The following is a 12545-nucleotide window of genomic DNA, read 5'->3' on the forward strand; positions in this document are numbered from 1 at the left end:
GAAGTATAGTATCCGATAGGGATTCTAAGTTCTTAAGTCACTTTTGGAGGACCTTATGGGGGAAACTTGGCACAAAACTTCTGTTTTCTACTACTTGCCACCCCCAAACTGATGGTCAAACCGAAGTGGTTAATAGAACTTTAGGTCAATTATTGAGATGCTTTATTTCCGGGAATCCAAGGGCTTGGGAGGATTTACTACCTCATGTTGAATTTTCTTATAATAGGGTAGTAAATTCCACCACTAACCATTCTCCTTTTGAGGTTGTTTATGGGTTTAATCCCCTCACACCTCTAGATCTTCTTCCCATTCCTGTACTTGATGAGGTTCTATGCAAGACGGTTTTGAAAAGGCTTCTTTTGTTAAGGATTTGCATAGCCGCATCAAGTTACAAATTGAGAAGAAAGTTGGTCAGTATGCTGACACTGCCAACCAAAGGAGAAAGGCATTAATCTTTGAGCCCGATGATTGGGTTTGCCTTCATTTGAGAAAGGATAGATTTCCTTCTCTAAGGAAGTCCAAACTTATGCCTCGTGGTGATGGGCCTTTCCAAGTCATCAAGAGGATTAATGATAATGCCTATGAGTTAGATATGCCCACTACTCATCTTGGTAGTAATTCTTTCAATATTACTGATCTCACTCCTTTTGCTGCAGGTTTCCCAAATTCGTGGACGAATTCTCTCCAACCCGGGGAGTATGATGGAAACCAAGTAGAGGATGCTCAAGCCCATGAAGCCCAAGCCCAACAAGGGGCCCAAGCCCAACGAATCACTAGGAGCATGGCAAGAGCTTTGGGACAACAGTATAATAAAATGGCTCTTCTTATTTCTTTTATAGAATAGGGGTTCGGATGTAATAAATAGGTGTAAGTAGTAAGGGAGGCTAGGGGGAGTGTAGATAGGAGTTAAGAGGTGCCAAACTAGGAAGGAAAGTCACACTTCCTTCATGCACTAGTTGGCGCCGAATTTAACTCTCATTTGAGGCACATTTGACTTTGCATTTCAGCACCTTATAGGCTATAAATAAAGGTGTTGCCCTTGTACAATTCAGATTTGGATTTTGAAGTAGAGAGACTATACTCAAATTTAGAGAGAAATTGTGAGTTTTGAGTCTTCTTCTTCCTTTGCCTTATCTTGTGAGCAATGGTGAGCTTCAAGTGGCGGCACTCCATCACTTATCTTGGAACAAGGCTCCAAGTGGCGTGAATAGCTTCTCCAAGTCTCAAAATCCAGCAACCTCCATTTCTATAAGTGTTCTTCTTTCATTTCTTCAATTTTCATTCGGTAGCCTTTTAGTTTCTAGTGTTTCCTTTCATTTGTACCGTTTGAATTTGTGTTTTCAGCTTTGTTTCCTTTGTTCGGTTCATTTCAGTAGCTTATCCTTACATTTCTGTTCGGTTTTCCTTTCTTGTTCTTCATCATTGTTGTTTGATTCCATTTGACAATATATGGACTTCCATATGAGCTTTGGTTTGGTGCAAGTCTTTGTGAGTTCTTGAATTAGAACATTGATCCAATTCTAAAGTAAAGTGCCATTTCATGACCAACTCAAGTTGCTCCTAAGAATGACAAAGAATCATGTATTCTTGTTATTGCATTCACATCACCGACCCGACCACTTAGGCACGCTATTCTGGCTTGATTAGTTTAAGAAGGTAAATACTTAACTCGGTGAAAAAAGATAATAGGCCCAATGATGTGTTAAGAAGTCGACCTAATGATGTGTTAAGGAGTCGGCCCATACAACTGGAAAAATATATTAAAAGGGCAGCAATGAATATAAAAATGTTCTTGTTGGTTGACCTGGGATCTCAAGTCCCTTTTATAGACTACTTTTAGGTTACCTCTTGTAACAACCTTCTCTCACGAGAACCTTATCTCGAGTGAAAGCATGTTTAATGAGAGGAGAATCTGTTACAATGCGCACAATCTTAGCACGACAACTGCACAGAATCTTATCTCCTTGGAGTGCATAAATCTTAACAGAATAACCACCAGGGTACCAACTCATGTACCAACATCAGGGGTTCAATCTATTTCTTGTAGGCATACAAGCCTCTATGTACCATGCATGCAACCTATTCTCCTCAACCCTAGCGCTCTTAGGCTTAGGCTTTATAGAGAATGTTTTACTTTTGTTAGACACCACATGTACTAAACGTACCCATTTGTTCACAAATACCCTTCATTAGTAGCCTTATGCTCACATATAAAAGATTACTTCAACTATGTCATACTGACCAAACGTGGCACATTTTACTGGCCCAACAGCCGAGCTGACCTGCTTATACCATGCACCGAGATCCGACCCTCGAGCTTGCCCCGAGCACTCTGTCCAGTACAAAAAACAACTGAAAATATAACATAATCAGTTAGACATATGTATTTATTCTAAATAAAAATAAATAGTTTGAGATAATACTTTGCCCACACCCTTAAAATAAAGGGGATATATCAACAGAATATCTTTATAGTTGTTAACTCCTAAAGGGAGGATCTACGGGTACTATAAAATAGCCACAAGACCCTAATCAAAGGGAAATGTTATTTCATACACTGTACACCATACTCATAGTTATATGCTCTCACTGACTTGATCGTCGGAGTCTTGTCAACAGGTAGAGCTCCCCTCACTGTGGATTTCAAGCATCTCAAAGCAGCAACGACAGAAAAGAAAAATTGCCCCATAATCCACCTTCAAGACCTGATCCAAGTCAGTCGACGAGAACATTAAGTTTTACTTTTAGCTATAGCTATTGTCGATTAGCAATCAGAATGCATTTATACAGACAGGGTTTGTTTTATTCCTAACAAAATGTTTGCTAAGAAGTTTTTCAACTACTCAGCTTCACTACTAGCCCTTTTGAGAGCAACAAATTTTGATTCCATTGTTGATCTTGCAATAATTGTTTGATTGACCGATCTTCATGTAACTGCACCACCCCTAAGTGTAAACAAAAACTAGTGGATTTTTTCTCACCTAAATCAAAGATTCAATCAACATCATTGTACCTTTTAGCACAGCGGAAAATCCACTATATTTAGTGGCATAATCTATTGTACCTCTTAAGTAATTCATGAGTCTTACAAATGCATCCTGATGATCCTGACTAGGACATTGAGTGTAAGTACTCAGTGTACTTACTGTATAAACAATATTTGATATAAAAAAACTCATTAAATGCAATAAGCTCTCAATTATTTATACATTGAGTTTGAGAAATAAATTTTCTTCTTTTCTTCTTTAATTTAAAGTTAGCATCATAAGGGGTGTTCACTGAGTTAAAGTCATAATAATCAAACTTCCTAAGAATTTTCTCAGTGTATTGTTCTTGGAATAAAAATATAACATCTCCCTTCCGTATGACTTTAACTCTTAGAATCACACTTGCTTCACTCATGTCTTTCATCTCAAACTTCAATAAATAAATAAAAAAGTTTTGTCTTAAGAACAAGATCATTGCGTGTATCAAAAATCAACATGTCATTCACATATAAACATATAATGGCACATTGACCATTTTTAGATTTAGTGTATACACATTTATCAACATCATTAGTTGAAAACCCATCACAAAGCAAAACAGTGTCAACTTTTTCATGCAATTGTTTTGGTGCCTATTTTAATCCATACAGAGATTTTAAAAGTTTGCAAACTTTTTTCCTTTTGACTTGGAACTACACATCCTTAAGTTTGAATCGTATAAATTCCCTCCTCTAGTTCACCATTTTGAAATCCTCTAGTTCACCATTCAGAAAAGTTGTTTTAACATCCATTTGGTAAATGACTAAGTTATGGATAAATACTAGAGCTAGTAAAACATTTTGCTACTAATCTTTCCTCATACTTCTCTATGGATCCATCAAGATGGTACTTTTTCTTAAATATCCACATAAATCAATGGATTTTTCTCCTTTAGGAAGACCTACTAAGGTCCAAGTATTAGTTTACTTAATTGAATCAATTTCAGTCCTAATGGCCTTATCACATGTTTAGCATCATGAGCACTAGTAGCTTATAAAAAACTTGTTGGGTCATTTTCAACTACATACTGTAAAACTCATTTCCAAAAAAGGTTTCCTTTCTCTGTCTTTTTATGGAAATATATGTTCAAAGAACTTAAAAAATTTCGTCTCTACTATAGTGTTACATTCAATTATATCACTATTAAGAATAAGAAACCTATATGCAACATTATGTTCTGCATAGCCTCAGAACATACAATCAGAACTTTTAGAACCTATTTTCCTTTTCTTACACTACTAGAAAATCATTGAATATAAACCAATTTAGAGACCAAAAAGAATCAGTTGCTATATTGGCTAAATTATATACTATTTTAGAGACTAAAAAATTTATTGGTATTTAAGGTATTTCTATTATTGATAAATTATTTCTAAATTTGTACCTAATTACCTACCAAGGTTTTAATTATCAATTATTTAGATTCCAAAGTTGGTAGCTAATTAGATACCAATTTAGAAACTATTTCCCAATAATAGAAACTAAGTTAGATACTCATTATTTTTTAGTGATACAACCCAAATAGCCAAGCAGATGACCAAGGACACAAGAGACACTTCACACTTTGATCAGTCATCTCAGCATCCAAGACAAGGCCCCACCAAAAGTCGGAAGGACCTCAACAAAAGAAGGATAGGGCATAGACCAAAGCATCATATGTTATTTCTTTTGGTCTTCTTAAGAGACAAAAATGTTTGTAAATAAATTGGGCTCACTTTGGGGGTCCAAATAGAAAATAAGTTAGAGTAGGTTTACATAGCATAAATAGAAGTGTACTTAGCAAATTGGGTTTGTGCCAAGCAAACTTTTCATGACACATGCACCTAGGATTAGGGTTTTTTTAACGTAGCTTCTATAAACTATGCTTAAGGGGTGGTTTTCACCTTAGTCAAACCCTAGGTCGCCATCTCCCCTTTCATTCTACCCTTCACTCATCTTGCCCTCCAAGTCACTCCTTCCTATATAAAGGGTGTCTTCCTCCATGTATGGGGACATTGAATTTTGAATAGAAAAGAAACTTTGTCAAAGTATTGAGTGAGTCTTGAGTGTTCTCTTTTTGTGGGTCTTATATTGGGTGTTTGTGCACTTCAAGTGACAGCTCTTCACGACTCATCTTAGAGTCTCCCACCACTTCAAGTGGCGTGCTTCATTACCCATTTTTCATAAGCTTTCTTCATTCTTTCATCTTTTCTTCAAGTGCTAGAGTCGGGTTTAGAATTCATAAGTTAATAAGCGACTCCATACATGTCCAGCAGAGTAGATACGCATTCTTGCCAGTGTCGAAAATTCTAACCAATGAAGATTTCAATTTTTGAAGCATCCGAAAACATTTTCACAAAGATGGTTTGTGTTGCGAAAACAACGTTTGACGTCTCCGGTGTAGAGTTGTTGTTGTTATTCGTATTGTCAGCCATAAGTCCTTATAGTTGTAGTAAAAGGCTGAAAAAACATGAACAAGGTTGATTTCCTGAGGTGTGGGTGATCACTGTTCGTAAGGACTTATATGTGGTGTATTGTGCAAGTCCTCTTGGATACAATAGAAACTTCTCGTGTAATACCGAGAATCGTAACTAGCAAGTAAACTCCTATAGAGTAAGAATCCAGAACACCGGAAATATTAAAAAATAAAAGAAAAGAATTTAAGAAGAGAGGAAGTCGTGAGAGAGATATTCTTGAAGAGGCGTGGTAAACCCTTTTTTATATGGTGGGAAAAGACAATGTATGTGGCTGCATATCCGATTTTAGCGTTATTGCTTCTCATTCCAACAGCTCAACCTCCCAAAAAGAGAGCGGAGAAGATTCACTGCAAACCCATCCCGCAGCAGTGAAGAGCTCCAACAAACTTGAATCTGGAGATGAGATACCTAGGAAGATAGCACGGAATTTTTGCAACGTTCGTGAGATTTCTACAGCATTCGAAATTCTCTGCGACGTTTCTTTTGAGATCTTTGGCAACATCTTCAGCTTTTGCAATATTTATGTTTCTCGCGTTTGATTTACCTCACAAAATTGGTGTGTTTTATAGTTGAGATACTATGACTAAATATAAACAACTGACCATTATCCAAAAGGGCAATTTGATTTTTGAAGGAAAGAAATTTTATGGAACCTAAAATGGTTGAAGAATATGGTGGAAGAGGAATTTATTTTTCTAATATATATCGGTTCAATAACAGATAGGAATGTGAACCATTTTGTATTACTGGATTTAGACTAGGCTCACTCATTACGAGTATCTAACTATCCATATGATATACTCTATGCTTTTTTGTGTCTGATATTCTTTACGAAAGTTTGGTTTGGCATGACTTTAGAACAAATTTGAAGCCCAACGTTTAGCTCTTACTTGAAAAATATATTAAAAAAAAAAAATTTGAGGAACAGGGTAAATTGAATCTATTCATCCATGATTTGATGAAATATTTACATTGTCAATACATTCTAATTGAACTCAAAAAACAAAAGAAGAAAGCAAGTGCCAGAGCACAAAAAACAAAGGAAAGATATACAAAAAAAATTATAAGTAAATAATTAAATTAAAAATGAGTATTGTAACAGTGATACTCAATTTCTCAAACAATTTTATGATATCTGAATGAAAAGATTCAACAAATGTCAAAGTTGAGAAGTTAGCACAGGGTTGTGTAACTGCCTACAGTAAATGCAGAAGTAATGATCACTATCTTTTCCGTTCATTGTTTGCACTGTATCTGGGGTTGGCACTGTTTACTTGACTATATACCTCTGGCTTTACGGTGCTTGCAAAGGCATTCCAACCTAGAAGGTACGGCATGATATACTGCAAACAAAAGCAGCAAAAGTACTATCAAAATATGAATCAGCTTGCATAAAGGAAAATTGGATTCACTAAAAAAAAAAAAAATGTTGTGCAACCACCTGTTTCTAAATGCTATATCGCTTTGTTCAATAAACATAACCAAGAATTTTTCATTCCAAATTATAATAGGATCATGGCAATGAATATTCAACTACTAGAGGAAAGAGAGAGAATAAGAAATCATACATTGAAAATTGACCTTAAAACTGCTAGATGTGCCCTTGTAACAGGGAGATAGATGTTTTCCTCAATTTCCTCCATGGTCGCAGGTTTTTTATAAACACCTAAGGAAATTGGCATAACAGAGTCAGAACTGAAGTAAATATTTGCAGCATTTAATATTTTTCCTTTATATATCAGGTATTGGCTTAAAAATGGTTAAGCTAAATTATTACTTAAAGTGAGTACATAATGACTAATTACAGTTAAAATATTGCATCACTAAGATATCGATTAGCAGATACACAAAACAGTAAACTGAATCAATCTAAGTTGCAGAGTATTCCAACAACTTCAAGATGGCAGGAAAGTAAAATCAAATTGACACAATAACAGCAACAGAAGTTTATGAATAAAGAGAATTACTTAAGCTAAATGAGTGACCAGTAGCATCCACAAGTGGCTCCACCTTCAAAACTTTTCTGACTTCAATTCCATTGCTGCATAACAATACAACTTTCAAAATTCTCTAAACGATGAAATCTTAGCAGCCATTACTTACGGCATAAATCGAAAAAGAACAAAAACTCAACAGGTGCAGAGGTCACTGATTTACTTATTAGTTAATACAGATGAATTCACAGAGAAAGAAAATACCTATTTGGCTTAGCACTCTTACGAGAAAATTCCCAAGAATCCTTTTCACCAAGGCTAATTACAGTTCCCATTTCACTAACGGAAAGTGAGAATACCTGCACTCAAGCAAAGTGAACAATTACCTCATGTTCTATGTTCAACAGAATCGTAAATTCCAATGAAATCACATGTGCTTTTCTTTATGGTTCAATGGCCATGGGCCTTGGGGGAAGCCCACGAGTGGTCCTATTAAGAGAAGCCCAGAGAGAAACGGAGGCATAGTGCATTGCAAGGTTTGACATTGAATCTGTGAACACTCCTTGCCTATGTCATTATGGGTAGTTTTAACAACTAAACTGTCTTAAAGGAACAATGAAATAATATCTTTATTTTGTACTCAAAGAAGAGATAAAACACCAATCGGTTGAACTGGCAATGGCAAACATACAAAAGCATCAATGCAATGAACGATGAAATATTATGATGAGTTGCTACTTGTTAGTGATAGGATCATAGGATGGCATGAGAAAAGAGACCATAAATAAAATTTATGTACTTGATAATGTCTAATTTAAGTCTCATTCAAAAACAAAATTTAAACTTCCTTAATTTCCTTCCTTTCAGTTGGTCTTGTCCTGAACTTCTTCAACTTCAAGTTGATTATATTCAGAAATAAGTCCAACCACTGCACAGATTTCTGCCAAAACATTCTTTTTGTTTAACACCACCTCTAATTTCTTACATACAACAAATGAACTGCCAGTATTATCCATTAAATTAGCATAATTTCCAACTAATCAAAACTCAAGTTTCCCCAAAATGACACACACAAAGATTACATACCCGTGTAACCTCTAAACAATCACTCAAACCGATATCAACAACACATTTGTACATTTGAAGAGCAAAAACATACGAATCTTGAACCACCCAGGCATAACCCCTAAAGTATACCCAATGGGATTGTGTTTTCCGAGAAATCCTAAGTTCCTGAGCAACACTCCCCACTGTCTTTATCTAAATTGTGTGAGTTACATTTTAAACAAGATCTAATGAGAAATTATTACTTGTCCAGGATCACCCTGGTCACACATAATTGAGTGTGGTTAACTCTCTTTTGTAAATTGAAAATTTTGAACTTATGTCACATGAATATTCTTGGGGATCATGCACACACGGTGGTCTGGGACAATATGCTAATTTCTCCAGTCTAACAGGTTGTATTTACCCACACAATTCATTAGTGGACTTGGTGTAGAACACTCACAAGAATACATAACAAATCATTACATTTTAGAGAAACCAAAACATTAAGTATGGCAGAAATGTCTGAGTAACTCTCGGAAACTGACTTATCTTACCAAGATACCAAACCTACCTTAATAAGGAAAGATAACCAAAATGTAAAAGACTAATATAATAGTAGAAAAATTTAATATCTCCATCATATAGAAGTGTCTTCTTAATTACTGTACTAGTCGGACGTACCCAAGCACTTAAGCATACTATCTTGGCCTACTTAAAAAACCGAAATAGTTAACTTGGCCCAAATAATAATAGACCCAATGGCCCCAAAAGGAGTCGGCCCTAACAGCTGGAACATACATTAAAAGGCAGCAATAAACATAAAGAAGAACTGAAAGTATAACTGAATCAGTTAAGCCATAAATATTTATCTTGATTCTAACAAATATAAACCGTCAGAGATGATGCTTTTCTTATCAATACCCCTGAAATAAAGGGGATATATTAACAGATTATTTTGTGATTTTGTGGTTGCTAACTCCTAAAGGAGGATCTACGAGTATTACAGAAGGGTCTCAAGACCCTAAACAGAGGTAGGTGTTATTCCAGATATTGCACACTATACTCATATTTATATGCTCTACTGAGTTGATCGTCACAGTCTTGTCAACAGGTGAAGCTCCCCTCACAGTGGACTTTTAAGTATCCCAAAGCAGTAGCATTGAATGGTTGGCCCAGAATCCACCACTAGGACCCGATCCAAGTCGGTCGGCGAGAATATTTGGCGCCCACCGTGGGAATCGGTAAAATCGATCCCATCAATTATCTAAATGCTCAGACGCGAAGGGCCAAATAACCTGACGGTATGAGGAACACTAGGCAGGGAGCGCAAGTGCCCGAAGGAGACGAGGTCCCAGCTTTACAACAAATCATGGAGACCAAAAGAGTTCTTCAGCAGGAAAATGAGGAATACCGACGAGAGCAAGAGCGGCTACGAGAAGAGGTCTGAGACGAACAAGAACGGTTAAGGGAAGAGGCCCGAGCCAAACAAGAACGGTTGCAAGAAGAGTCCTGAGCCGAACAAGAGCGGCTAAGGGAAAAAACCCGAGCCCATCAAGATCGCCTACAGGAAGAGACGTGAATCAACCAAGTGCGTCTCATGGAAGAAATAGAAGTCTCCCGAAGGACTATGGAAGAGAATGCTCGGGCCAATGAGGAGTTACGCAAAACAAACAAGGAGTTGTGGAGAAACATGCATAGACATGAACGACGCAATGTTCGGACACGCTCCCCAAACATGTCCTCAAGAGATGACCCCAAACCGTTCTCACATCAAATCATGGAAGAGCCGATACCGCCCCATTTTATCAAGCCAAAAATTACCCTCTTTTCTTGCGTAGAAGATCCCGAGAGCCACCTAAAAGAATTTAGGGCTCAAATGATCATCTTGGACGGTCGATCGTCGTTCGATGCAAGATGCTCATGGGCACGTTCACATGAACAACTCTCGAAGATGGTGAAGGAGGGTTTCCTGACTAAGTACCTCGAGAACAACCAAGAACTAAACCATGAGGCTCTAGTCCTCAGAGATCTGAATACCATTGTGGGAGGATTCTCTGGAGGAGACGCCTCAGCATCCAACCAAAAATGCTATTCCCAAGTTGTGATGTCCTTGGACACAAAGAAGTCAGAGCAATCCTCAACCCTATCCTTCGGTTTCACGGTAGTCGAGTCGGAAGATGTGTTCCCTCACGAGGACGATCATGGTTATATCGGTATCATTGTAAAAGACTAATATAATAGTAGAAAAATTTAATATCTCCATCATATAGAGATGTCTTCTTAATTACTCACTAAAAGGATCAGGTAATATTATCTTAACATAGTTAAGGAACCTAAAAAGTGGACTAAACAAAAAATTTAAGTAACTGAATTATAATATTGTTTTGTCAAAGATGTGAACCCCATGACAGTGACCTTAAGTATTAGAGTCAATAGAAGAATCTCAAGTTACCTGCTTTTGGTTCCAATCATATATGGATTCTTCAGTACCAACCGAAGGAGCAAACTGGAGCAACATATAACCTTCCCTAGACACCCCAAACGCCCCAGACTGCAAAAACAAACACCAAAACCTTCTGCCATTACTAAACATTTCACTCACTCACGTTAAAACACACAAACACCAGAAACTCAGGTATCAGAGCATACGGCTTTTGATTCAAATCCCGGAGGTTTAGGAGCCAAGGTGAGAACACCCTTCGATGTGTAAACGGAGTAATCTGCGTACACCCTTAGCGGAAATTTTGTAACTGAAAATACAAACACCCATCCATTATTCTAGACGGAGTTTTCAAAGAAAAATGATGAATTTTGGAGTTAAGTTGAAGAATAAACCTGGAGGATTTTGTGGCAGTGGTGGGAATGGTTCAACGAGATTGGAGTGGTTGCATCTGACAGAGAGTGATGTTGGGAAAATGAAAGAAAAGTTCCGGTTCAAAGGAACAATGAACTTGGGAGGAACAAAAGAGCGGAACGGTAGTGAGAGATGCTTTAAGGTTAAAAGGGAGCGAAGAACCCGAGACATCTTGTGCTTCTACTTCCTCTCCTGCTCTTCTTATCATATATGTATACCCACGGGACTTTTATTAAAAAATTCAATTTTAAATTATAATATTAAGAAAAAATTTAAATTATAAATTTTTTGGTGATATATAAAATATGGAATTAAAAAACACGTCCACAATATAAATTCTTAAATTATTAAGAATTTAAAATAGTTAGAAAAATAAAAATTAGATGCAAAAAAAATGAAAAATACAATGAGACATGGAAAATAATAATATTTTAGTGTAATTGCATTCTTATGAATGGAAAACTCATTAAAAGAAAAATTCAACACATTTTCAATGAGACAGTAAGTAAGAAAAGATATAAATCTATATGTGAGAATAAAAATTCGAAAACAAATGTTTGAACACATGAAATTATTGAATAAATAGATTTTGAAATAAAGCAAATCAAATTTATTAACTTATGGACAACTATATATAAGAGGAAAGTATACAACAAATTTACAATAAGTGGCATTAAATAACATAATTTATTGACAAAACAACAATTTGTACCTATTAAATATGTGATAATATATTAGATTCATTACCTTTGTCACACAACATGCACTTAGTCACATAACATAATGAACAAACATCTCTCCCGCAAAGCTCTACAAGCTCGAATGGTCTAGTGAAGAGGGAGAAATAATTATTAATAAATAAGTCTTCGTAGCCTTCTCAATTGGAAATATAAAGATGAGGTTTTGTGTGATGTTGTGTCAATGGAAGCCACTCACATTCTTTTAGGAAGGCTATGACAATTTGATAGAAAAAATTTACATGATGGCCTTACTAATAAATTTTGTTTTTACTTTCCAAGGACATAAGATCATATTAAAATCTCTCTCTCCAAAGGAGGTAAATGAAGACTAAGTTAAAATGAAAGAGAAAAGAGAAAATGAAAAAAAAGAGTGTTAAGAAAAGCCTTCTCGTTTCCTCCAAAGAGATCAAAAAGGTAATGTTACCTCACAAGGCTATCTTTATAGCCTATCTTAAGAAAAACCTTAAGATTGAGTCGGCGGTAGA

The 12545-nt window shown here is 36.2% G+C and overlaps 1 protein-coding gene across 2 annotated transcripts; it reads right to left on the minus strand.

The window, feature by feature from the left end:
• Positions 1-6398: 6398 nt before the first annotated feature.
• Positions 6399-11523, minus strand: LOC137810791 (single-stranded DNA-binding protein WHY1, chloroplastic-like). Of its 2 annotated transcripts, none has more exons than XM_068612231.1 (7): positions 11302-11523; positions 11116-11216; positions 10919-11017; positions 7681-7775; positions 7450-7523; positions 7064-7148; positions 6399-6825 (listed from the first exon to the last, which is right to left on the minus strand). In XM_068612231.1, the coding sequence occupies exons 1-7, from the start codon at positions 11489-11491 to the stop codon at positions 6804-6806; spliced, it is 666 nt and encodes a 221-aa protein (XP_068468332.1). In that variant the 5' UTR covers positions 11492-11523; the 3' UTR covers positions 6399-6803. The 2 variants fall into 2 exon arrangements, with proteins under 2 accessions (XP_068468332.1, XP_068468331.1); XM_068612230.1 differs by having other exon boundaries at positions 7051-7148.
• Positions 11524-12545: the final 1022 nt, after the last annotated feature.

The sequence above is a fragment of the Phaseolus vulgaris genome, chromosome 2 (assembly GCF_000499845.2).
Source record: "Phaseolus vulgaris cultivar G19833 chromosome 2, P. vulgaris v2.0, whole genome shotgun sequence".
In the NCBI taxonomy this organism is placed as follows: domain Eukaryota; kingdom Viridiplantae; phylum Streptophyta; class Magnoliopsida; order Fabales; family Fabaceae; genus Phaseolus; species Phaseolus vulgaris.